Source organism: Excalfactoria chinensis, chromosome 2 (genome assembly GCF_039878825.1).
Source record: "Excalfactoria chinensis isolate bCotChi1 chromosome 2, bCotChi1.hap2, whole genome shotgun sequence".
Classification (NCBI taxonomy): Eukaryota; Metazoa; Chordata; class Aves; order Galliformes; family Phasianidae; genus Excalfactoria; species Excalfactoria chinensis.
Genome location: NC_092826.1, coordinates 58624593 through 58648908, shown reverse-complemented (window position 1 = coordinate 58648908; position 24316 = coordinate 58624593). Strand labels below are relative to the sequence as shown.

The window sequence follows — 24316 nt, the reverse complement described above, 5'->3', positions numbered from 1 at the left end:
TTGTGTTTGTTTGTTTTTCTATGATGCATGTCATTATAAGGGAAGAAAAACTTTTAGTAACAGTAAACATAAAATAATTCAATTTATGGATTTTTCTTTAACAAGCTCAAGTACTTTAGGCGAACTAACTAATTGCTCCAATATATTTAAGTGAGCAGCAGATATTCTCTTATTTTCATCTATTACGCTCATTATAATATAAATTTCTACTGACAGTTACATATTATGTCTTACTGTTTTTTAGTGAAGTTTCTTATCCACCAGGGCTCTCATCAAACATCAAGGGCTCCTCTCAAGGAGTTCTCCCACACATATGTGGGATAGCCATTACTCAGATGCATGTACCTTGTACTTGACCTTTTTGAACCTCATAAGGTTCACATTGGTCCACTTTCAAGCTTCCCTTCCCAGGTCCCGCTGGATGGCATCTCTTCCTTCTATTTTATCAGCTGTACCCATCTTACTGTCATCAGCAAACCTGCTGGGGAAAAATTGATCCCACTATGTCATTGATAAAGACGTTGAAGAACACTGATCCCAAAATTGGCCCCTGTGGGACACCACTTCTCATTAGCTTCTACCTGAACTTCTTCTCTGTACTCTTTCTGAGTCACCTGTCCCTTCATCCGTCTAATTCCTTATCCACTAAATAGTCTACCCTTCAAATCCATATCTTCTCAACTTACAAATGCGGGCTGCACCTTTAGGCTTTATCCCTCCACCACCTAGAAGCAAAGGAATCCCTGCTATAACCTTAATACCAAGTCTGCCTTTGTTCAGAAAGGCTGGCAGGCAACAAAAAAGTACTATTGCTGGGCATGCAGTCACTGGTGCTACCCAACCATCTTGCTAGATACGTCTCCCTTTATAAACAACATATGTTCTAGCGTCCAGCATGTTGGTAGTTAATAGTTGGATGCAAAACATTTTTACGCACATATACATCACTACCATTAAGTCATTCCAACACGTGCATATGTTTTGAAACAAGATTTTATGCATATCTGTACTAGATTAACTGTATTGCTAAACATGAAAATACTAAATTATGTCTATACACACACAAACTTGTCTGCAAATCCACCTAAACTCCTTGGTTTCTGGTAGTCTGCCAGCACTGGGATGACTCATTGTTATTCAGCATCCTCCTTCCCAGAGCAAGGTCTCCAACAGTACTTGACAAACTCAGTGTTTGTTGTCACAGGTAATATTTATTAGCTCCTAAAATCCAAAACAGCTCATAACGGCATGCTGTCACCCTGCTTAGTAGCAGCCAGGTTTTCTCCTCCCTCAGCACTGAACAGAAACCCTGTTCTGCTGAATATGACCAGTCCTGGCATGGCTGATCTCCACAGACCTCCACAAACTGAAGACAGCCACCTCTTAGGGGCACTTCAAAGCCTCTGTTTCAGCTTCCTGCCACTCTTGAGAGAGGAAATTCATCATTTATATTATGCTAACATGTTTTTTTCAACAACAAAACCATATGTTCTTATATAACCTCATGGCCCCAGCATCCTAAGTTTAGAGAAGGAGGTCTGAATGCCGTCAAGGGGTGAAGTGAAAAAAATGAGCACAGCTGATTTGTTAAGCATAAAATACATTGCAAAGTTGAGACTAAATGCCATAGTTGCTTTTTTTTTAGGATCAGAATCATTTAAGTCAGATCTCTAAGAGTGGTAGAAGTGCTGCTCTGCTACACAGAAAGCTCAAATCCCGGGAGTTGGACTTGATGGTCCCTTCCAACTCGTATGATACTGTGATACTGTGATCATCTAAACTAATCATCAACCCATCCCCTCCATGCCCACTAACCACATCCCTCAGTGCCACATCCACACGTTCCATGTCCTTTAGGGACAGTGACTCTACCACCTCCCTGGGCAGCCTGTGCTACTGCCTCGCCACTGCTTTCTCTCCTGAGACTGAACAATCCTGGTTTTCTCAGCTGTTCCCCATAAGACATGCACTCCAGGCTTCTTACTGCTTTGCTGTCCTCCTCCGGACATGATCCAGTGTCTCAGCGTCTGCATTGCAGTGAGGGGCTCAGAACTGAACACAGTACTGAGGTGCAGCCTCACCAGGGCTGAGTACAGAGGAACGATCACCACCCTGCTCCTCCTGGCTTCGCTATTCCTGACACAACCCAGGATGCCACTGGACTTCATGGCCACCTGGGCACAATGCTGACTCATGTCAGCTGTCAACTAACACCTCCAGATGCTTTTCCTTCATGCAGAAGGAGTTGTGTCAAGTCACGAAACACCCTGCCCGTTATAGGGATAATACATTTGGGCTTCACTTGCCCAAGCGCAGCCCGAGGCGAGGCCTTGCTCCGGGAGCAGCTCCGCCCGCCCCACAGCCCCCAGCCGCCACGTTTCCCTACCCTGCGGGACGGCCGGCGGCGGGGCGGGGAGGAGAGGAGGGAGGAGCCGCGGGCGGCGGAGCCGGGCGGGTTTCCTGGCGAGGCGGAGAGTTGGCGCCGGCTGAGTTGCGTGGCTTGTGCAGGTTCGCGAAAACTTGGCCGAGTTCTCCCGAGGCGAAGGCGTGCCTGCGCCCGTGGCCGGCAAGAGCGCTTTGCCGGCCCCGCCTGCTGCCTCGCAACCTGCTCGGCATGGCCGGCTTTGTCGGCCGCGGGATGTGCTGGGGCAAGCGGGGCCGGGGCTCCCGCGGCGGGGGCGCGCTGCTGGTGCTGGGGCTGCTGGCCGGCCTCGGCTTCCTCGCCTGGCGACACGGCCCTTCGCCCCGCCGCGCCGCCCGCGGAGCCCCGCCGCCACCCCCTCCGCCCGCCGACGCCGAGCAGCTGCGGAAGCCGGTGTACGCGAAGCCCGACCCGGAGCCGGGGGCGCTGGGGGAACTGGGCCGGGCGGTGCGGCTGGAGCTGAGCCCAGAGGAGAAGCGCCGCCAGGAGGAGAGCATCCGACGGCACCAGATCAACATCTACCTGAGCGACCGCATCTCGCTGCACCGCCGCCTGCCAGAGCGCTGGAACCCGCTGTGAGTACCGCCGGGAGCTGAGAGGCGGGGCGGGGAGCCCAGCCCAGCCAGTCCGGCACGGCACAGCTCGGTCCGGGGCTGCTCCGGGCCGGCAGGTGCCCGGTGGTGGCAATCAGCGGGGCACAGCCCTCGAAAACGCTCGAGTTGTTGGTGTAGTATCGTTTTTCTCCGCGGAGCGCTTTAAAAGCGCCGCGTTGCTCGTAGACTGGAAGTTGTCAGTGCTTGTGCTGCTGTGCGCTTCCCAAAGGCAGAAGAGAGCACGGCGCTGGCCATGGCGAAGCCCAGGAGAGGCTGGTTTCCTCTGCAGTGTGGTGTCAGCCTTTCCCTATGGCACCGCGCCGATCCCGGTTGTCCCCCGGTTAGGTCACTGCATTCAGTGTACTTTTCCAGCCACTCCCAGCTCTACAAATATTGTACTTCCCAGAATTCAGCTTTACGCTGCACTCAAGTATCACGCCACACAATGTGAATTGGGCTGTTCTGTCACAAAGAAGGTTCAGGTACATATTTTCTGAGATTGTGCTGTTGTTTGATGATATCTAAGTGCTGAAAGAGATACTGAAAGTCCATCCAACTTCACACTTTCTTTGTTCCTGGATAATCAATTGTTGGGTCAGTTTACCAGAGATAATGCCACTAGCAGTTTTAATATAAGGATTAGATACCAACTGATGGTTTGAGTTGGCAAAACACAGTTTGGCACAGAAGGTTTGGCTGTATGGTTGGTTCTGGCCTATGCAAATGCTGTGTTTGGTTCAGAGGTTTACCTTGACATGGCTTATCCTGTAGACAGCTGCTGAGAAGGATAGCCTTAAACCAAGAGAAGAGGGGACCAACTAGAGTATGTGCTTTCAGCCAGAGGGAACAAGGCTGCAGTTACTACCAGCTCAGGTCCCTTCCACCTCAGCCAAAGCCCGCTGGTTTCTTTGCAGCAGGCCCATGTGGTCACAGGAAACTGGGGAGAAGGCATAGCCTTGTCTCTGCCATAAATTTCTTTCTTGTTTGTTGTGTTTGGACAGCTGCCCACCCAATTCTACTTATAAGTGTTCAATCTAGAACATGTATCTTATAGTAACAAAAAATTGCAGTGTGAATGCAAGGCCTCTTTACTGTAACTGTAAGACTGACAACAGGCTTGTTTACCTTAACTAGCTCATACTGTGCTCATACTGTCTCCTCAGAAGCAGTCTATAGAATGGATTATAGCATTTACTGAGGCTTTAGTTGTGTTCTTACAGGAAGATTTAAGTAATTTTAAGAAATCATTGCAATTTCTCCCAGTCTTTCTGCTGGAGGAAAGAGGATTGCTGTTGTTGAGTGAGGGATGATGTAGATAGAGGGGGCAGATTCTTGAAATAATGTAAGAAGGCAGTTGGATCTTGCTCTGGTGATATGCTTTTTTTGATTTTAGTGCTTGGATGTTAAAATGATAAAAAATCTAAAGCAAAGGATTGCAATGACATAATCTCAGAGATAATTGTTTTCTGAAAACAGGGCTGTGTTGTACCGTTTTAGTATCCATCTACTGGTACGCTGAAGTTGTTCGTGTATTCCCACACAGTTAAATCTAAATTATGGCAGAAGTATCACAGAAGATCTATCCAACTTTCACAGCAAATGTATTAAAAAAAATTCCCCAAAGACAATTTTGCAATAAAGTTGTTGCTACTTTTTTTAAGAGGGAAGACTGGTAAAAAGATCCAGGTCCAAAAAAAAACCCCACCCCAAAATATTAAAAAAGTTATCCACAAGCCTGTACTACCAGGGAATCTTTGCGTTTCATTAGATGCTATATGGATTGAAATGTCAAATCTAAGAAATATCTGATTTACTTTATTTTATTTTAGTAATGCTTGACCAACCTGATAAGCATTTCATGATCTTAATGAACATTGGGGTGATGGGAGAGGCTGTGATGGAACAAAATGTGTAGTAATGCTTCAGCTTTCCCCAAGGTGGTGCGAAGACTACATTTCTAGATGTGATCAGTGTAACTGGGTACCTAATGTCCAGAAAGTGACAAATTTATTTTGTGACTATTTATTTATTTATTTAAAATGGTATTTCAGAGGAGACACAGAGAACTGTGTGCTAGTAAGGCTTGGGCCTCTTCTAAACTTGTTGTTTAGAAACTGATGAGGAACAGAATTAGTAGCAGGTAGGTGTGACCTACCGAGAAAGACTCAACCTGGCTTTTACCAAGCATGGCAGTTCTCAAACCTATCGGAGTTCATTGGAAAAAAAAAAATAAAAAATAGACATAGTGTGTTGTTGTCTTCTTGTAATGAGTTCCTTAAACATCTGTGAGGTAAGGTGAAAACTCCTTGCATTTATAGATAAATTAGATAAAAGATGGGAAGTGGTCTTTTTTTGTAGTGAAGAAGAGTTGCTTCTTAAGTTTCACAGAAACCTTATTGGACCCAATGCTGTTCAGCTTATGGTATGGTTTCTGTAATGAAATGACTGATGTCATTTTCCAGGCTCTCCAGCCTGGAAGACAGACAGGTGCCTGCCGAGGGGTGCCTGTTGCTGAGCCATGACACTATTACATGCATGAGGAGGATGAAGCACCTTGAGCCACCACCTTGCTCCATGAATCCATGTGCTGCAAAGTATAAGGAAGTCCATCTGCTTCAGAGTTCAAATCAAGGATTCATCAGATATTAACAGATACTATACTGTGGCCTTTTTGGTCTGTTCCAGCACATTTTTATGTGTGCAAGTCAAGTCCTGAAATTTAGATCCAAGAAAAATTGGAGGATGGAAAGAAGTGGGAGTAAAAATAGGCAACAATTCTTGCATGCCCCTCTTCTCATTTTAACTTTAATATCTTTCCACATTCATCAGTGACCCATTTTGGGGGTGCTACCACATTGAATTTTGTCTTGAAGACTGAGAATATCTAAACTAGTAAGTCTTTAACCTGCTCTGCAACATTGTGGATACAAGGTTTTTCTTTCTCAGAAACAGATGACACAAGTTTTCCCTCTGCTGTATGTTGTAGATCTTGGTCTGGCTGTGGGACCAGAAGTGTGGGAGTAGTTACTGGTAAGAGATGGGAGGGAGCTGTGGAGGTGTTCCTTGTTGTTCAGCAGTTCAGCTGTCATGAGCAGAAATAGGAATATGGTCTGAGTTTAGCCCTCAAAATTATGTCATATTTGATTATGAATTCTATCAGATGGTATGTGCTTTATAATAAAAACATCTCACGCTGAAGAAACTTTCCTACTAATATATCCTTGCCAATGTAAATACTCATATCTTTATTCTTTGTTGTTCTCACAGACTGCCGTAATACATTATTCTGAGAACTGATCCTTTTTCTCTTTAATTACAGACCTGGAGAATGTGACAACTTCCGTCATTTCCTTTAGACAGTTGCTGCTTCCTTTTACTGTCTTGGCTTTTAATCAGCATCTGATAATATTGTGTTTCATCACGTGGAAGCTTTTTAGTTCTATTGACAGCTAGAACTATAAGTATATGCATGTACGTATATGCATGTATATACGTACTAACCTATGAAAAAGTACTCTTTTGGTTAAAGTGTTGTGAATAAGGGTGTACAATTTGTAGAAAGGCTAGGAGCTAAATATGTCATAGGACTATGTAGTAACAGGTTTGATTGAACTCTTCAGAGGTTCTTCAACTTCAGCATCAGAGTGTGTTGCTGCAAGGCTTCCTTGTTAGGTCCTATTTGGAAGGTCTCCAAGGCTGAGTAGTTAGTAGCCTCACTGAGCACTTCTTCAGGGCCATGGTAAATATTTTTCCCAATCATCATATTATCTGGATGTGACAGATTTTCTTCCAAACATCAATCTTTCACTTCTTACATTTTTGTACATGTGAAAAATGAAAAAATGACAAGCATCTTTTAGGGTACTGAGTTTCTGAGGCCCCCTGTGGATGCAGCAGAATGGGCTCAGGATGGTGTGTTTTGTCTGCTGCCCCTCAGCCTCCTTACTGGCCAAATCTGGTCCTTCAGGGCTTCTCCTGCAAGCTGGGCTGAGGGTCTGCAGGATGGATTGAGTAGGCAGCCATGGAGTCTCTTGGGCAACCTCACACAATGAATGAAAAGTACATTTCCAGTTTGTCTGCTGGGGTTCATTTTAACTCAGAACTGTTCTTAAGGATTGTTCATGATTTTAGACACTCTACCTTTTCTGGGAGAGGAGGGCTGTATTTCTCATGATAGGGGTGCTTTGCACATTCATTTCAGAGATGATTTCTTTGAAATCACACCAGCTTTCTTTTGACTGACTGTAGTTACAAAAGGAGGAAGGCAGGGAGAGGCACTTTTGTGCTGACTCAGTATTTTTCACATACTTGGCACTTCATGCTGTCATTCATGGTGGAAGCCTGAATAAGCTCTTGGGCCTCATTCGTCCTGTCCTCACAAGCTGGTGGAGTTGTCTTTTCCATCTCTCCTTACTTGGCAAATGATTTTGAGTCACCACAGAACCCCAAACATTGGAAACAGTCTGCATAATAATTGTCAGCTGTTCATAAAATAAAAATAAAAAACAAATAGAGTTTTGTTTTTTAATTTGCAACTCTGCATTTTGGAGAGAAGGCTTATTTTAAGTATGTATGTATGTATATATGTATATGTGCTTAAATACACAGCTAGCTTCCTCTATCACTATTGCACTTTGTGCCTATAGGACAAGGCTGTTGGAACAAGTCCAGAGGGGGCCTTGAAGATGATCAGAGGGCTGGAGCACCTCCCCTGTGAGGACAGGCAGAGAGAGCTGGGGTTATTCAACCTGCATAAGAGAAGGCTCCAAGGGGACCTTATAGTGGTCTTCCAGTGCTTGAAGGTGCCTACAGGAAAGCTGGGGAGAGACTTTTTATAAGGGCAGGTAGCGATACGATGAGGGGAAATGGCTTTAAACTGGAAGAGGGTAGATTTAGATTAGATATTAGGAAGGAACTATTTACTGTGAGGGTGGTGAGACACTGGAACACATTACCCAAAGAGGTTGTGAATGCCCCCTCCCTGGAAGCATTGAAGACCAGGCTGGATGGAACTTTGAGCAACCTGGTCTAGAGGGAGGTGTCCCTGCCTATTACAGGGAGGATTGAACTGGATGATCTTAAAGGTCCCTTTCAACCCAAACCATTCTATGATTCCATGATTCTATGCCATCCCTGAGTTTTAGGGCAACAGTTTTATGCTAAGATTTTTCTGACTTTGAAAACTGCTTTTTCTGCCTATTCTTGGATTTGAATATGAGTCTCACACAATCTATCTTGGTATTGTGTTTTGTTTTGTTTACTGTGCTGTAAATACCCAATTCCATTGGCTGCCCATCTTGCTAGCAAATTCCCAGAGCAATCCTCGAGACTGGCTTTTCTCCCTCTTCTGCTCAGGGTAGATCTGGCACTGAGGGACATAGTTTAGTGGGTGTTATGGTGGTGGGTTGGTGGTTGGGCTAAGTGATCCTGGAGGTCTTTTCCAACCTTAGTGATTCTATGAAGTGACAGCATCTGCATGCAGTGGGAAAGCTGCTATTTCTAGGAGCCTCACTCACCTGCTGCAGTAGCAGCCTGGGTTTTTCCATCCAGCACCCTAGCTGCTTCCATAAACTTCCTACATTTTCCAATATCTTTAGATGACAGATAAGAAACAGCAATCCCATTTTACAGCACTGAAAGTGAACTCCGTGGCATTCTTATCTGCAGAAGCATGAGCTTGCATGCACGCTCCTTCCCTGTGCACGTAGTATTTGCACTCAGGCTTCGTTTGCTGTAGATATGTTCATGCTTTACAGCTGAGCAGAGTCCAAACAGACAATACTTCTACAAGCAGGCAAATGTTTTGCATAAAACACTTGCAGCTGTCTATGCTCTTACTTTCTTCGTAACACTATGGTCATTATTTTGGTGGTTGTTTTGTTTCTTTTTTCCCCTGAGGTTTATTGGAAGGGATAATAATTGGTAACAAGTAACAACATAAATTATAATTTCATTTAATTACGTTGGTCATGATACCTTCTGGTTATTACTTTATCATTAGTTTGCAGGATTCTTCACATTTGTAAATAGGTTTGGACCCACACAGCAGTGTGTGACTGGGATTACTCATTCCTTCCTCCTGTGGTTATGTGGAGGAGTAATACATCTGCAGCATTACTGTTTTGTTTGTTTGTTTGTTTTAAATCAGCAGGCTTGTTTTGTAGCAATACAGAACACAGGGATGCTTCCATGCGTGCTTTGGTATTTTAGTATACACATGCTTTCATATTTTAATATAGACATGCTTTGGTATTCTTGTATATTTTACTGGTTTTGAGATACTGTTTCCTATCTTCCCTAAAAATGTGCACTTTTTCTTTATAGAATCATAGGATGGTTTGGGTTGGAAGGGATCCTTTATCATTTTGCTTTTATTTATCACCCACCAACATTTTCCAGTAGAAATCACAGTGTTATTTCTTGACTGTTTTCCTTTGCAGCTTCTTACAGAGTTCCTCAGCTCCCTCTGACCTCTAGATGACTGCTTGGTTTGAGTTGGTTTTGTTTTAATGTGATGTGTTTCCAGATCAGTGACGGTTAAGCACAAAGGATGTTTTTTCTTCTCTATTTTTTTCTAACAGTGATTTCACTGCACTCGGTATCTCAGAAGTCCAGGTGCATCCACACCCTGCTGCTAGTGATGGTTAAAATGACATTCAGCTACTGTATTATCTTGCAAAATGATTTTCTTGCCTGGAATCAAATTACACACCTAAAAGTAATGCTTTTTTTTTTTTTTTTTTTTTTTTTTTTTTTTTTTTTTTTTCCAATGTAGGTGTATGAAATCACAGTTTTCCCCTAAAAGTAAATTTTTGAATGTAAGAGAGGGGCGCTTTACATTGTGGTTTGTTCCAGACGGGAAGCAGGTGATGGTCTGGCCTCTATCTCTGTTTTGTCCTGTTGACTCATTTCAGCTTTGCCCTGTCCTGGCAGTTATCATCAGCTTGTGCCCTCTGCTTTGCTAAGCAGAGCAAGACACACCTTCCATAAGGTGTGCAAAGTTGTGCAGAATCAAATGCAGTCTCTGCATTCTTTGCTTGGATAAGGCCTTGAGGCTTCCTAATTTTTAAGCAGAACTGATACTTCCTTTGAGGTACTTTCACCTGAGAAAATAAATTAGGATGAAAAGTTGGGTGATGTTTGGAGAAGATAAGAGTAACCTGATTTATATACTTTAATTGCATTGGAAACATTGCACTTACGCATTTGGGATTTTGATTTAATAGAGCTATGTGGTGTTTGGCTTATAGATTTTATCCATAGATTGCACTCACACAAGAAGGAGCAAGGAACGGCCACTCAAGCACAGGTTCATCCTGGAGGACGTCACAGTCTCGGTAGCAATGCAAGTTGGCTTAGAAAGCAGAACTGCACTTTGTGGTATGCTGGGTAGTTTGAGGCTCTCATGGCTGAAGGGGAGAGAGAGGGAGAGCAAGGCCCCAGCATGGCTTAGTCCTCTGCCTTTGGGAGGCATTTTGTGTTGGCAAGCTATCACATCAGTACCTCTGCAGTTTATGGAGTGGAAGATAAAAGCAGATTTGAATGCCCACAGCTGTTGCCATAGATGCAGATCACCTGTATATTCTCAGAGCCCACAATGTGCTGCTTTTGAGCACACCTCTCACTAAATGGGCATCACCCTTTAATTCCACAGCTTAACCACGTTCAAATTAGGAACTTCTTGTGAGCAGCTGAAGAATCTTGATCTTCCCTATGGTTTCGGGCATTCATATTAAACATTAATAAATAAATAAATAAATCAAATCTCAGCTGTCTAGAAGGGCTGTATTAGTGCGGAGAGCTGAGAATAATTGCAACATTTTGATTTTCACCACACAACTTCTTTTTTTTTTTTTTTTCCTTTACAAGATGTTTAAGTCTGTCAATCCCCAAAAAGAAGTTTATCATTGCAAAACCTGAAACAATCTGTAAGCAGGTTGCATTCCTAACAAATTTCTGAAAACTTTCAGTTTATTTATTTATGTATTTGTTGCTTAAAATATGAGTAGCTGGGCATGTAGAACACAGCATTTGGAAATGTCTTGCACCGAAGCGTGTCAGCAACCCTACTTAAGTCATGGCAGCGTGCCTGCTGTACACACATCCACGCTCTCTCTCCCTGCTTATAGATACGAATCTCTGAGAACAGTTCCTTGCACTGAAATAAATCGAGTAATTATGTTAATTGACACAAATGTTCTCCAAAATAGCCCATTGAATTTTGTTTAGGAATTTCCTGTCTGATGTCTCTTTAGTTTCTAATAAATAACCTGTGGCAATGCTTACTAACAGAAAATTTTGTACCGTACTAGATGCCAAGGTTAAATTATTAAACTCGTCAGCCTCACAGTCTCAATTAGACTGTAAATTGCAGATGCAGAAAGATAAAGCCCAAACCTCACGAGGCCTTTGATGTATGGTGATGAATCTTTACTTGCGTAGTTTTAGGTTTCATTTGGGGAAGTTAGATGTTTGAGTAGGTGCAGTAAGGAAAGATCCAGGAGAGGTGGAAGACAGGGAATGCGGTTTTAAGTTTGTTCTTGCTGAACGAAAGATGTGTACCAGCATTATCCTCTCTCTTGTCCCATCTAGGAATATAGAGATTCATGATTGAATAACATTAGAATTTACATTATTTTTTTTTTTTCTCAGTGATTGATCCAGGTGTCATGTGTTCAAAATCAGCTTGACTAAGAGACATTTGCTTTCCAGAAGCAATACCCTCTAATATACATTCTTTTAAAATCTTATTGAGTTTTAAAATGTATGTATATATGTAATGCTTATCTATTTAAGTATAAGCAAAATCAAATCCCTGTAGTTGAATAAGGTAATGAGACTAGTTGTGTAATGTGTTGGACACCTATTGTATTAATGACAGACCTACTGTGCTTATTTTCCATGCTTTGAAATGTTAGATTAACAAGCAACTAATTCCTTTATACCTACAGGGTGTTTCTATGAACAGTTTGGTAGCTGTGACAACAATGTTCTGGGTGGTGTATCAGCCAGCAGTAGGAACTGTGGATAGTTTCCCTTAACTTTAGCCATGGAAAGTGAAGTGTTTGCCCTATAATTAAACCTCTGTTGACAGAGGAGAGGTGTAGGCCTACAGAGGCCTGTTTATCTATCCTGGATAAATGTCCTAAGGAAGGTGAGAGGGGTTGTCTTTGTGGACACACACAGCTGGCTAAAGGACAGCACTGGACCTTCAGTTGGCTGCTGTGAGGCATGATGATCCTATCACGGCACTTGTCCTGAGTCAGTTCAGTGCTGGGCATTCAGGGGTGGCACTAACACAGGTCTTAGTCAGGAGCTGAAAGCAGTTTGCAGTATAGGTAGTATAAATATGCATTCTCTAGCTGCAAAAACATATTTCTGGACTACTGTCACCAGCTTATATCATCCCTGTCATTTTAATAACAGTAACATTTTAGTAACAGTAACAGTAAGTAACTGACTTGGGTTTGTTTCTCTCAGTAACCCAAAGTAGGAGTGAAATGATTCATGTAGAAAATAGATGCTTGGATACTTGGGTGACACATGGGGAATAAAAATACATCTGGAAGCTTGCAAGGGTGAATACAGAAGATGCACTGTGAAGACGGTTCTGATGTAAGTAGGCTTTGGGAAAGGGAAAAGATGACTAGTTTTGACAACACTGGGTTTCCTATCTGTAGTCTTTTCTTTCTTAAGCTTCTTTTTCTTGTTAGGTGTCAGTGTTTACTGTAGGTATGTATCCTGTTTAATTATTCTGCAAAGACACCTATAAGCATTTTTATTTCTGAGAATTACAGTGATTGTCTTACCTCAGTATTTTTCCAGGATTTAAATGCTTTAGGTTTGTGATCGTTGCATTGGCATGACTGTCTAAGTCTGAGCAAAACTCTCTGTAAACGTAATGTGCTAAGAAGCTGAACTTGATAGTGCTCTGCATGTTGGAATATGCCAACAGGTGATGGAGGCATTCTTGTTAGGGGTACGGGGAGCAGGCACAGGCAGCCTGAGGAGCCGGCTCTCCTCCTCGCAATGCTGATAACAATTTGCTCTTCTTGACACAATGCTTTTCCTTTTAGCCTCTTTCTTGACTTCAGAAACCTGAGAAATATTGGCTCTGGTCTGTTCCATAAGAGGCTGACTTCTTTCCACAGCCTCGATAACACTTGATGAAGGAGGCAGCAATGCATGATGAATCAGGAGCAGTCTGGGGACTGCTTTGTTCTCTGCCAAATTATGTTTCCTGTCTCCAGCATGTGATTTTCAGGCAAATTCATTGAAGTCTTTAATCTATAATTAGGCTTATAAGCTTCTTTAGACCTTTTGGATTTCTTTTCCCTTTTCACATTAGGGAGTGAAACTTTAATATTCCATGAATCTTTTTGAGATGTTTTCCAGAGAAAACTTCCCTGGAGGTTTTCTCTTATTTATTTCTTCTTTCCTTAAGTTTTCTCACATGAGTAGGTAATGATCCTGTTTCCATCCAGAAATGAACTGAAATTACCTAGCACAAGTGATTGTGATATATAACAAGCTTCTTTTTTTTTTTTTTTTCTTCTTTTTTTCCATTTTTTTTTTTCCTGGCAGTAATGAGCATAATTACTTTACAGTAGGCTAAAGAGAATATGTAGTTCTAAAATTGGCTTCGTGTAGTTGGTTTTTCTGTATTGCTCTTAGAGGGGGGGAAAAAATAAATAATAATTAAAATGTTACTCGATGAACATTTGGCAAAATAAATGACTTCTGTCACCAGCCATGAGTATGAGGCAGCTCTCTGTGTGCAGTGTGTCTTAGCACTGGTACGGCCGGGGGGAGAAGCGCTTTTCTTCTTCACTGTGTAAGTGTGTATATGTGTGTATGTGTGAGTGCATATCTCATATAAAATGAATGCTGCTACATAGCATTCCTGTCATGTTTGAGAAGCACACGTCTGTGTTCCTCCTCCACCCAACTATCATTTCTCCTCTTCACTTCCTCATTTTCAGGTATTTATTACAAAAGTACTTTACGTGCTTTTATTTATTTATTTATTTATTTATTTATTTATTTATTTATTTATTTTCTCTCTTAAGAACTGTAATTTTAGATGTATTTACCAGATACAGATGTTTTCTCTTACAACACCCCAGATATTAATAAATACTACCTAATCTTTAAATAAATCTATAAGAAGTCTATTTTTATTGCTACCACAGCAGCACTGCAGTCAGTAAATGTAGTCTTACTGTTCTCAAGGTAAGCAGTTTTCATATCACTGTCTGTGTGTTTTAAGGAATTTTGCCTCTCATAAATGGGACTCACGGGTTTTGCTGTCAAACTTGTTGCTGGTCAGTTCTGCTTTTTCCCTTCACTGGGTTTTGGTCAACATACTGATAATCTGACTTGATGGGAGGAATACCCTACATGCTGTTTTACCCGGTGATGTACAGAAATGTGTTGTTCTGCCCCTCTCATCTTCCAGGCAGTAAGCAGGAGGCATAGGAAGACTTTGAGGTCTCTAAACTGCTTCTGTTGTGGGGTAGTAAAACTTTATATGGTGCTTGAGGGAAAGGGGAACAACCATGGTAAAAGCTGTCATTATTTTAAAATTCTTTCACACTAGGGGAATCCTTGGCTCATCTGAAATTCTTTTGGCATCCTTACATTCATTTAGAGAAGTTCATATGTATGTATTTATAGGAAATCCATTCTGGAACTTAATCCAAAGGTTTGCAAACATGCAGGCTCTCCACAGAGCCAAAACCATGCGTTTTTATAACTATGTTTCTGTGATTTCACTATTGTATTTTGGCAGTTCTGTGGCCTTCCCAAATTATGCTTTAGTGTACATATTTCATAGTTACATGACTGGTGCTTGTTTTTTTTTTTTTTCTCTTTATAAGTTACTGTTTCTTTACAGTTACATTTTTACTGTCTGGCACTTCTTTTATTTTCCAAAACACAGGTTCTCAGTAATTTATGCTGGTTTTACCATTCTTCATATTTTTATTTCCCCCCCCCCCCTTTTTTTTTTCTTTTTTTTTTTTTTTTTCTTTTTTTTTTCCTCTTTCTGTAGTCTGTGGGGTATATTTTACCCACTGTTCACTCCTGAACTTGGAATAACTTTATGGACAGACAGCTACTTTATGGACAGACAGCTACTGCACATACATCAGCACAAAATGCCTCCTGTTACTTTTCTGTTTAGGTAATTTTGGGAGCTGCAGAATTCTAGTCTTATTCAATTCTAAAGGTATTTGAATGACTACTCCATGTATTCACAGTTTTGTTAAGTTCCAGTAGGTATTCTTTTTCTAAAGTTACGAACTATTCATTTGATAATAGTTGTCTGAAAACTGACCGGTGTTTTTTCACTTGTACTAAGCGGTGTCCTCTTGCTTACAGGTGCAAAGAGAAGAAGTATGATTACTACAGCCTGCCCAAAACCTCAGTTGTGATAGCTTTCTATAATGAGGCTTGGTCAACACTTCTGCGAACTGTTCATAGTGTTCTTGAGACATCTCCAGATATACTTTTAGAAGAAGTTATCCTCGTAGATGATTACAGTGACAAAGGTACAAAGAATAGTTTTAAATATGGATGCTTTTGTTTTGTCATCTAGTCTACTGGAGAAAAAAGCTCTGCTCTTCTCGTAACACACCATGAAATTCTGCAATAGAGGTATCTAGCTTGAAAATGTTTTGCCTTTTAGAAGCCAGTGAAAATTTCAACTTCTAAACCAAATTTAGTTTTGAATCAGGCATGTTTGCTCTGTTGTAATGTGAATACTTTTATATATACATAACTACAGCCTTCCACCTGTGCTCATTTGAGCACGTTTCAATTGCTCCAAGGTTGTGCTGGCATCAGTTATAGTAAGGAACATCTAAGTTGTCTGTTTCTGTGTGCATTATGGAACATGTAACAATGCTGTCATTTTCTATCACAGGTGAACTGTGTTAAGAATAAAACCTTTATATGGCAGAGCCTTCACATTCGAGACAAAATTAACGATTTGGAAGTGAGAAACAGAGCAACTATGAAGCATTCCATTTCTTAAAAGTAACCGGTTTTTGTCCATCCTTATTCTTTGTGTAGACAGTAAAGCACCATATTTGTCATATAATGTTCAAAAAAACAGCGCTCTTTTAACATGCCATAAGCCAATCATTTCACCACTGCATATATGTTTTTATGTTGTCATTATAGACCATTTAAAGGAGCCTTTGGAGAACTATGTGGCTGGCTTACGCAAGGTGCGTCTTATTCGTGCAAACAAGAGGGAAGGACTGGTTCGAGCTCGACTGCTGGGGGCTTCTGTAGCCAAAGGGGACATTCTGACCTTCCTGGACTGCCACTGTGAATGCCACGAGGGCTGGCTGGAACCACTTCTGGAAAGGTAGAGTTACATTCTATCCAGGCTTTGTACTGTGGCAAAAGGAAAGGAGTCATTTTAGCATGTTCCGGTACTTTGCAGGGGAAAAAAAATCACTCTTCACAGACTTTTAGCAGAGGTTATCACAGTCTGGTCCCACAGAATGTGTAAGTATTTTTCTCCTGGAAGAGAGCCAGAAAATAGGAGCATGAAGAGTTTGTTTGTTTGCTTGTTTGTTTTCTGCGTGGACCAGGCTGCTTTTTTTTTCCTTCAGAGGAGAGAAAACTTTGTTTTCAAGGAGGAGAGTCCACCCCTAGCTGTGAAATTGCCTTGAGAAATGTGGATATCAGCTTGAGTGGTAGATAAGAAGATCATCTCAAAAGATGTGGGCCCTGAGTCATCTTTTTTTTCAGGACGAGGTACACAGAAGCAGATTGGAGGACAAGTCAATAAACTCTATCTTCCTTGGATGAAGATGAGCTAGGCCATCTTTTCAAACTGGTTGTGATACAAAGTATCACAGGGGTAGGTAGAGTAGAGAGGAATTAATGTTATGTCAGCACACCATCTGTGCTGGGATACTGTAATATGAACTTCTGTTGTTTTTCATCTATATTGCAGATCTGCATAGTTTAGAAAACTTCCATTAACAATAAATATGTTTGGGGAAAAAATGGCAAGAAAAGAAACCACCACAAAACCAAGAACACAATACTAGTTTTATGCTAAAAGTATTTACATTATGCCTTACCCATACATAGTCAGTAACCAAAGAACTCTTTTAAGAGCACTTTTCCTACTATATATTCAGCCAATGGAGCATCCCACTGCATCACCCCACATCCCCATCACTACTGAACAGTTTCAGTACCTCAGTCACTCATTGCTTAGCTACAGCATATAAAATCAACTCTCAAAAACATCTAAAAATGAATAAATAAAAAATCCTTTCCTCAAAGTCAGTGGTCTGATTTGCATTCTGTAAATGTGCCTTTTCAGATATCACAGACCTCAGAGAAAGGCTAGAAAATCTAGCACTACCCAAAAACAGAGTGAGATTGTCAAGAGGAAAACCCCATTTTGTTTTTGAAATTGTATCTGGAATAACTATTTTCTCCATAAAATAGTCACATTTATTCTTATTTTCATCTAAATTTCACGACAGGTACGTTCCAGATGAATTTTGGTTAACTGAATAGTACAGACAATGTGAACTAGTATACAGAAGTATAAAAATCAAAGAATAAGCGTGATTTTAATGACTGCCCTCTTAAAAAACAAAACAAAACAGCAATAGTAGTGCATTCAATTCTGTCTTTTTTTTTTCTTGCAAACCACTAGATGGTAGTCTTGAGAAACAGTTTAGGTAATTCTGAGTGTAATACACTGCCTTATTTAAGAAGTTAGCTCTGGATGTGTCTTGGAACCTGTGCCCTTTTTGCTCTAGCTGCAGATGTCTATCTCTGAGCAGCTGTTTGCATGGTACTGTCTGAAATGTATGGAAGCAATATCAGTGTTAGAATTTTGCAGTGCAGCCATCTATTTGTAATCTATTTCTACATTGCACCTACTAGTTAAATCTTAGTTAGAAGAAAAAGTGATGGTTTTTCACTTATTTGATTCCTTTCACAACTGCAATCATGTGCCAAATACTTATTTTTCACTCCTCTTCAAGAACAACTAAACTCTGTTACTTTTGATTGGGAGTTTTTTCTCCATGTTTATATCCTTCTCATTGCTTTGTGCATAACCTTTATGCAAGTGAGTGGAGATAATGATATTTGTATATGCCTTTTTGTGCACTCTGACAAGTAGCAATTCAATGGGGAATTTTAAAAGAAGAAAACAGCTGTGTTGTATTTTCCCAGTGGCAACGAGAAGGGGCCATTTTATGTTTAAGGCAGTCTTTCTCAGATCAGACAGTACCCCTCTGGAGCCACTTCTGTCCTCTACTGTATTTAACCACCACAAGCTGCTCTAATTTCAGAGATCTGAGTGTAACAATCAGAGCCCCTTCTTCAGCCTGCAGATTTTAAGCTTCACGTTTCCATGAGAAACAAACTGCCCTTGAATGATGGATGCATCAAGACTTGTCTGACCATCTAACATGTTCATTTTTATTTCTTACGTGGAATGTGTAAATCAGAAGATGCAGGGCTAAAACAAGATTCAAAAGTCAAACAAGCCGCTTTCTGATTGGACTAACCAGAGACAGTTAAGAGTAGTGTAGAGAAGACTACTAAAGAGTTATGTTATAGAAAAGCCTTAGCTTAAGTTTGCATGCTCATAGTGATCCATTGTATTACTAAAAGAGTCCTTTCCAGAATCTGAGGCAAAGAATCTCTCTATGTTTTTTAAGGGCAAATACTTGTGGAAAGGAATTCGGAAAACCCTGAATGATATTGAGAAATGGGAGGAAGTTTATCTTCTTGCCAAAGCCTGCTTGCAAGGAATGTCCTCCACTCTGATGTGTTCCTAGTAGTGATACAGATCTTAACTATCTTTAGATTAGACTTGCTGATAGCAATGTCATTCTGCAGCACTATCTTTTTTATCCTTTTAACTGTCTTGTAGTGTTAGGGTTTTCTGAGGCCATGTTCATGGTATTTTCACTATTAGGGATCTAATATCATATGTTTTTTTGTATGTTTGTTTTGAATTCATGTCATCTTTTTAAATCAATGTGCTAGTGTTTAGTGTAACTTTTTGCAGGTTATCATTTTTATAAGAAAAACTGATTTTGAGGGTCACAGAGCTATCTTAATTGTCCCTGGAGAATGATAATGGTCACGACAAAAGATTACATGGTTTCACCTTTTATCCAGGAATCCTGTTTCATTCTTCTTCTCTCTTTTATAAATATCTCAGAGGCGGCTACCAGTAAAACACATTTTTGTTGAGATTGTGATGTTGGATATGGCAGCTGAGCCAGGTGCTGACTATGTAACCACAAGCCATCTGGCATATCAGACTTCCACTGTCCAGGAAGAATGATGCTTGCCAGATGCCCGAGTCCATCCTAATGCATCTTCAATAGCAACAACAACAAAAAGATTATTCTTGTAATCATTTTTTCCTTATATTGCAGCATGAGTTGAGAAATTTTGGGTTTGGTGTTCACCAATGTTTTCTTTTCTTGACTGCTCTAGAGAGAATCTTGTAGTAGAGGGAATTGTTGGAAGCTTCTCTCATTAATACTTTTTCTCCTAATGTGTTTATTTCTTCTTTTAAATGCATTAGAATCGCAGAAGAAGAATCAGCTGTCGTATGCCCTGTTATTGATGTTATTGATTGGAACACGTTTGAGTATTTGGGAAATGCTGGTGAGCCACAGATTGGTGGATTTGACTGGAGATTGGTCTTCACATGGCACACTACCCCTGAGAGAGAACAGAAACGAAGGAAGTCCAAGATTGATGTGATCAGGTTAATTCTTATGCATCCCGTTCTTAAACTATAAATGTTATGAGTACTTTTCATTTCAGTCGGAAGTGTCAGAACCATGAAAAAAAGGTATTGTGAGTGCTTATCACTTAGTTTGAAATTACTCATTTTGTATAGTTCCCATTTTTTTGGAGTAGCTTCTATCCAAGAAAAATACTGCTTTAAAAGCTGAAATTCTTGTAATCTGTTGCGCAGAATCCTTATTGCACAAGTAATCACTTCTGTAGATGCACTCCCAACAGATATTTAGCAGCACAAGGAAAGGTTGTATGTTCTTAATTCATACTGAAGGATATCCTGTATTTAAAACAAAGATATCTATATTGCGAAAAAATGTATCTTGGTCAGCAATGAAAAGAAGAAAAAAATCATCAACCAGCAAGAGGGAAAAGTCATTCTTAAGACTTTATTTCTGCCGTAGCAATAGGGCTGGCTGCTTGCTCTGTTGTCAAAGGTGAGCCAATTTTCAAATTCCTCATTTGGGTTGAAATGATTTATCTCTGCCCACCATAGTTTCTGAGGGACTAATTCACCGCAGATCATGTGAATGTCTTCTTCATGGTGGGTTTTAATTCTGCTTGCAATAGTTGAAATCCATAGATGTTATTCGTCACTCTGTATTGCATTTTACATTTGGTAAGGAAAGTTCAAAGAGTGCTTCTAGGAAATGGGTACTTATTGTAGACAAAATCCTGATAGCTGTTGGTCTGCTATACTTGAAATAGAAGCTGCTATGTTTCAGCAGTGCATTGTGAGAAATGAAGCACCTCTTCAGCATTTTTAACGTCACATCCTTGCCTTTGTTTAAAATTTGTCATCTTACAGCCTACAACAGATATAGAATGATTGATTTTCCCCAGTCTTTTCTAGGTCATTTATCGTGATAATAATACCCAGTGCTTCACTAATATTAATGAATTTATCCTCAACTGTGAGAAAACAGGCTTTTGTTTGTTTGTTTTTTTAATGGAAAAAGTGAGACAGTAAATCAGACCCTTTCAGCTTACATTCATACACATATTCCAAAAAAAGTCTCAAGTAGAGTGAAAGACTCTAAGCTTAAATACGGTGCTTTTCTTCCCAACAAGAAGAAATTGTCTTTGGAATGCCAAAGGGAAAATGATGAGAAATAAAGCTTCAAGGTGGACCAGTGATTGAGCTGAGTGGTGTGGTTATCTGGAGAAAGCAGTAGTGCTGAGAGAATGGTATCACTGACTGTATGGAAAGACTAGAGAAGGGTGAGGCAGAAGAGCTTGACAGCTTATGGAGTCCTTTTCTCTTCTGTGTCTCACCTTATCTCTTTCCATTCTTTGAAACAACGTATGACAGTATAAGACTGTGTTGCTTCAAAAAGATGGCTGGTAAAATTAGTTTTGACATGTTAAGAATAAGTGATGGCAGACCCAGCATTTTTAATTCTTACATCAATTGCAATTTAGTAAAATTCATAAAGTGTTAGATGAATTAAATTCCAACCAGCATAATGTGGTTAGCACTTTAAAGAGGGTCATTTTCTAAGGCTGTAAACAATTAGGAGCAATATTAAACAGATTCAGTTCTATTTACAGATGCACACACCATCCTACAGAAAGCTCATCCCTTAACTGTGTTGATAAGTGTGTCTTGTGCCCTTTCAACATTACCCTGCCAGAACAGTTCAAATTTTGGTTTCTAATTCTTTTTTTTGGTCAAACATAGTAAACCATTTAAAAAATATATATAGGTCATCTTTGAAGGAAAAAAAATCTCTCTGAGGCTATGTTTACTGAATTCTGATCAGGTAATTTTGGAGTTTTTCCACTTGTTACTAATGGAATCAGGAATGTTGTTAATTACTAAAGCACAGGTTTGCAGTTACTTACAACTTAAGTAAAGTCTACAAATATACTGCACTTAGAATTTCAGAACTGAATAAAATAATTCTACCACAAAAAGTGTATGTTCTGTAATTTGAAATAAAAGGCTAGTCTTTTAATGTCAGTCTCAAAGACATTACAGTTGTGTAAGGCAGAATGATACAAAGATGGTAACAAATATTAAAAGGGTTATTTGTAAGGAAAGACTCACTGGTACGGATGTTTTTGCTGGGAAATGCTGAAGCAATCTCCACCAGGGAGCTATCTCCAAGAGATTCTGCCTTAGTGGTGGTCAGCCCTTAAATGAGGTCTAGAGGAGGTGGAGTCGAGCTCCACCCCTTCTGGGAGCACAGCTAAATTACTCTCACCTGTGCTCCCACAGCTGACACGACACTTGCCTCAGCTGATTAATCAGAGGTTCAGGCTGTGATTACCAATTTCCCATACAAGTTGCAAAAATATATCTTCATGTAATGTTTATCTCCTCACATTTCATTGATGTTTTTTGTTTTAATATGTTTTGAAACTTGTTTCTGATACAGTTTTGTTAGCAAAACCAAAACAGTAAATTCAGATGTTCTTGAAATGGAATACTTAGTTGATCAGTGGCTGCCTCTTACTTTGTATCCTCAAGAATGAGAAAACAGATAGTGAAAATGTTGTATTTCTAACTCATTCTGTTGTTGTTTTGTTTGTTTGTTTGTTTTTGGTTTTTTGTTGTGGTTTTTTTTTTGTTTTGTTTTTAATTCTTTATTTATTTTTTTCTTTTTACTAAATTCAGCATTATTATTCTCTTGTACAGGTCTCCCACCATGGCAGGTGGATTGTTTTCTGTGAGTAAGAAGTATTTTGATTATCTTGGTTCATATGACACAGGAATGGAAGTCTGGGGTGGAGAAAACCTTGAGTTTTCATTTAGGGTAAGTAACTTTTTTGATGAGAGCAAAAACAAGTTTCTTGTTCGTTTCTTACTCAGTGAGAAGGCTGTGGTGTAAGCAAAAGTAAAGAAGCAAATATTTCAGTATGCATTTGCATTAATCTTTTCATTGTTCTCACATTTCATTATAGCTATATTTTCCTTCAGAATAACCATTTGAAAAGACATCTTTTCCAAGTATTTCTTTGTTTGGAACATCTGCATAAAACGTAAGCAGTAGTGTGATATTAGAGTGGGAACTTTATGTTCTGTGGCTTAAAGCAGATAGTTGGAAAAGACACATTAGTACTTCCTACATGTGGTGCTGGAGTTTGCTATAGCAGTTGCTGGAGTGAACAGCTGGCAGTTGATAGAAGTTATCAGTGGGACAGGGTGAGCAACCCTGTGCTTCTGCAAGGCTTAATTTTGTTTCGTGTCAGGAAAAGTTCATATAAAGTTTATAAAAGGCAGTGAGGAAATCTCCAGGAACCCCACCAGAGGATGTACCTGGACTAAGGCATGATGCAGATAGATTGCTGTGCTGGCATGGAAAGGATTTACAGTGAAGGAAAAGAAGATATGGGACAGTGAAGACAGATGAATAAAGCGATCATGCTCTACTCAAGTCTGCTGTACCTGTCCTGATTACCACTGAGCACATGGTTCAACTCAAATCACTCTTAGTTTGCTGAAGCAATCCAGCAGTGGTTTAGAAGGTACCCCACAATGCCATTTTTGACTTGCAAGGAGTTTACAACTCACTGTCCATACTTTTCCTTTTTGTTGTTGTGTTGTCTGTTTCTTTTTTTTTCTTTCTTTCAGGAATAAATAATATTTTGATGTTACAAAACCTTCTCATGAGAAAGGACTGCCTTCTCATGAGGAGATTGCCTTGCATTAGACTTTTACCTGTTAACAGAAGAGATGTGCAGTCTTTGTGGCCACTGTGCCTTTGTGTCTCCTGTGGCCTGTAGTGCAGAAATCCAACCAAAGAATGCTAAAGAATAAGGAAAGGAAAAGGGCTTGGGAGGATAATAAGCACTGACTCAGAAGTGACATGGTTTCTTTCTGGAGAGGGAATTCTCATCTAGGATCACTGATCTGAAGTTCTCCTTTCTCATGCGGAGATTAGTTTTTCTGACACTTCAGTCCAAACGTGAAGCCCACTTGTCTCAATCAGAAAATTCAGGGGGGCTTCAGCCCAAGGCTCAAAACAACTTACCCACCTCCATGAAATCTGTGAGCTTCTGAAGCAGGCATCTCACAGCTGGCTCCACAGCTGTAGTCTGCTTTGTTGTATACGTTATGGTGGTTTCATTTTCCATGGCTTGAGACTTATTTTCTTTAGGGGTAATCATTCAGTCACACTGGTCAGGTTGCCCTTTGGCCAGTAGGAGTTGGGAGTAGTGTTTTTTGTCTATGAGATGGCCTCTGGGGCTGAGGAGCCAGAAAACCAGCAATATGTCCTTGCGGAAAGTGTGGAAGATGGCCCTCTTACTAGACTCTATGTGATGAAAGAATGTGAGTGAGCAGTGGTTCTGCCTGTTTGGCTTAGATAAAGGGCTGGTCCAGCTCCCTGCAGACTACAGGTGGACTGAGCAGCTCTTTTCTGGGAGACGAGCAGTGCAGCAGGATGGACTGAGCAGTGGCAGCTGCTCGACAGGCCATTGAATGTGCCGGGGCACACTAATTTCACCAGTGCAGATTGCCAAAAGGATCTGGGCATTTGAAGTG

At 40.6% G+C, this 24316-nt stretch overlaps 1 protein-coding gene across 1 annotated transcript in view; it reads left to right on the top strand.

The window, feature by feature from the left end:
* Positions 1-2441: 2441 nt before the first annotated feature.
* Positions 2442-24316, top strand: part of GALNT12 (polypeptide N-acetylgalactosaminyltransferase 12) — a 43158-nt gene continuing 21283 nt past the window's right edge. Inside the window, exons 1-5 of the mRNA XM_072328710.1 lie at positions 2442-2997; positions 15397-15566; positions 16201-16390; positions 19607-19792; positions 22469-22586. Coding sequence (XP_072184811.1) covers positions 2615-2997; positions 15397-15566; positions 16201-16390; positions 19607-19792; positions 22469-22586 — 1047 coding nt within the window. The 5' untranslated portion in view covers positions 2442-2614. The remainder of the gene's footprint in view (positions 2998-15396; positions 15567-16200; positions 16391-19606; positions 19793-22468; positions 22587-24316) is intronic.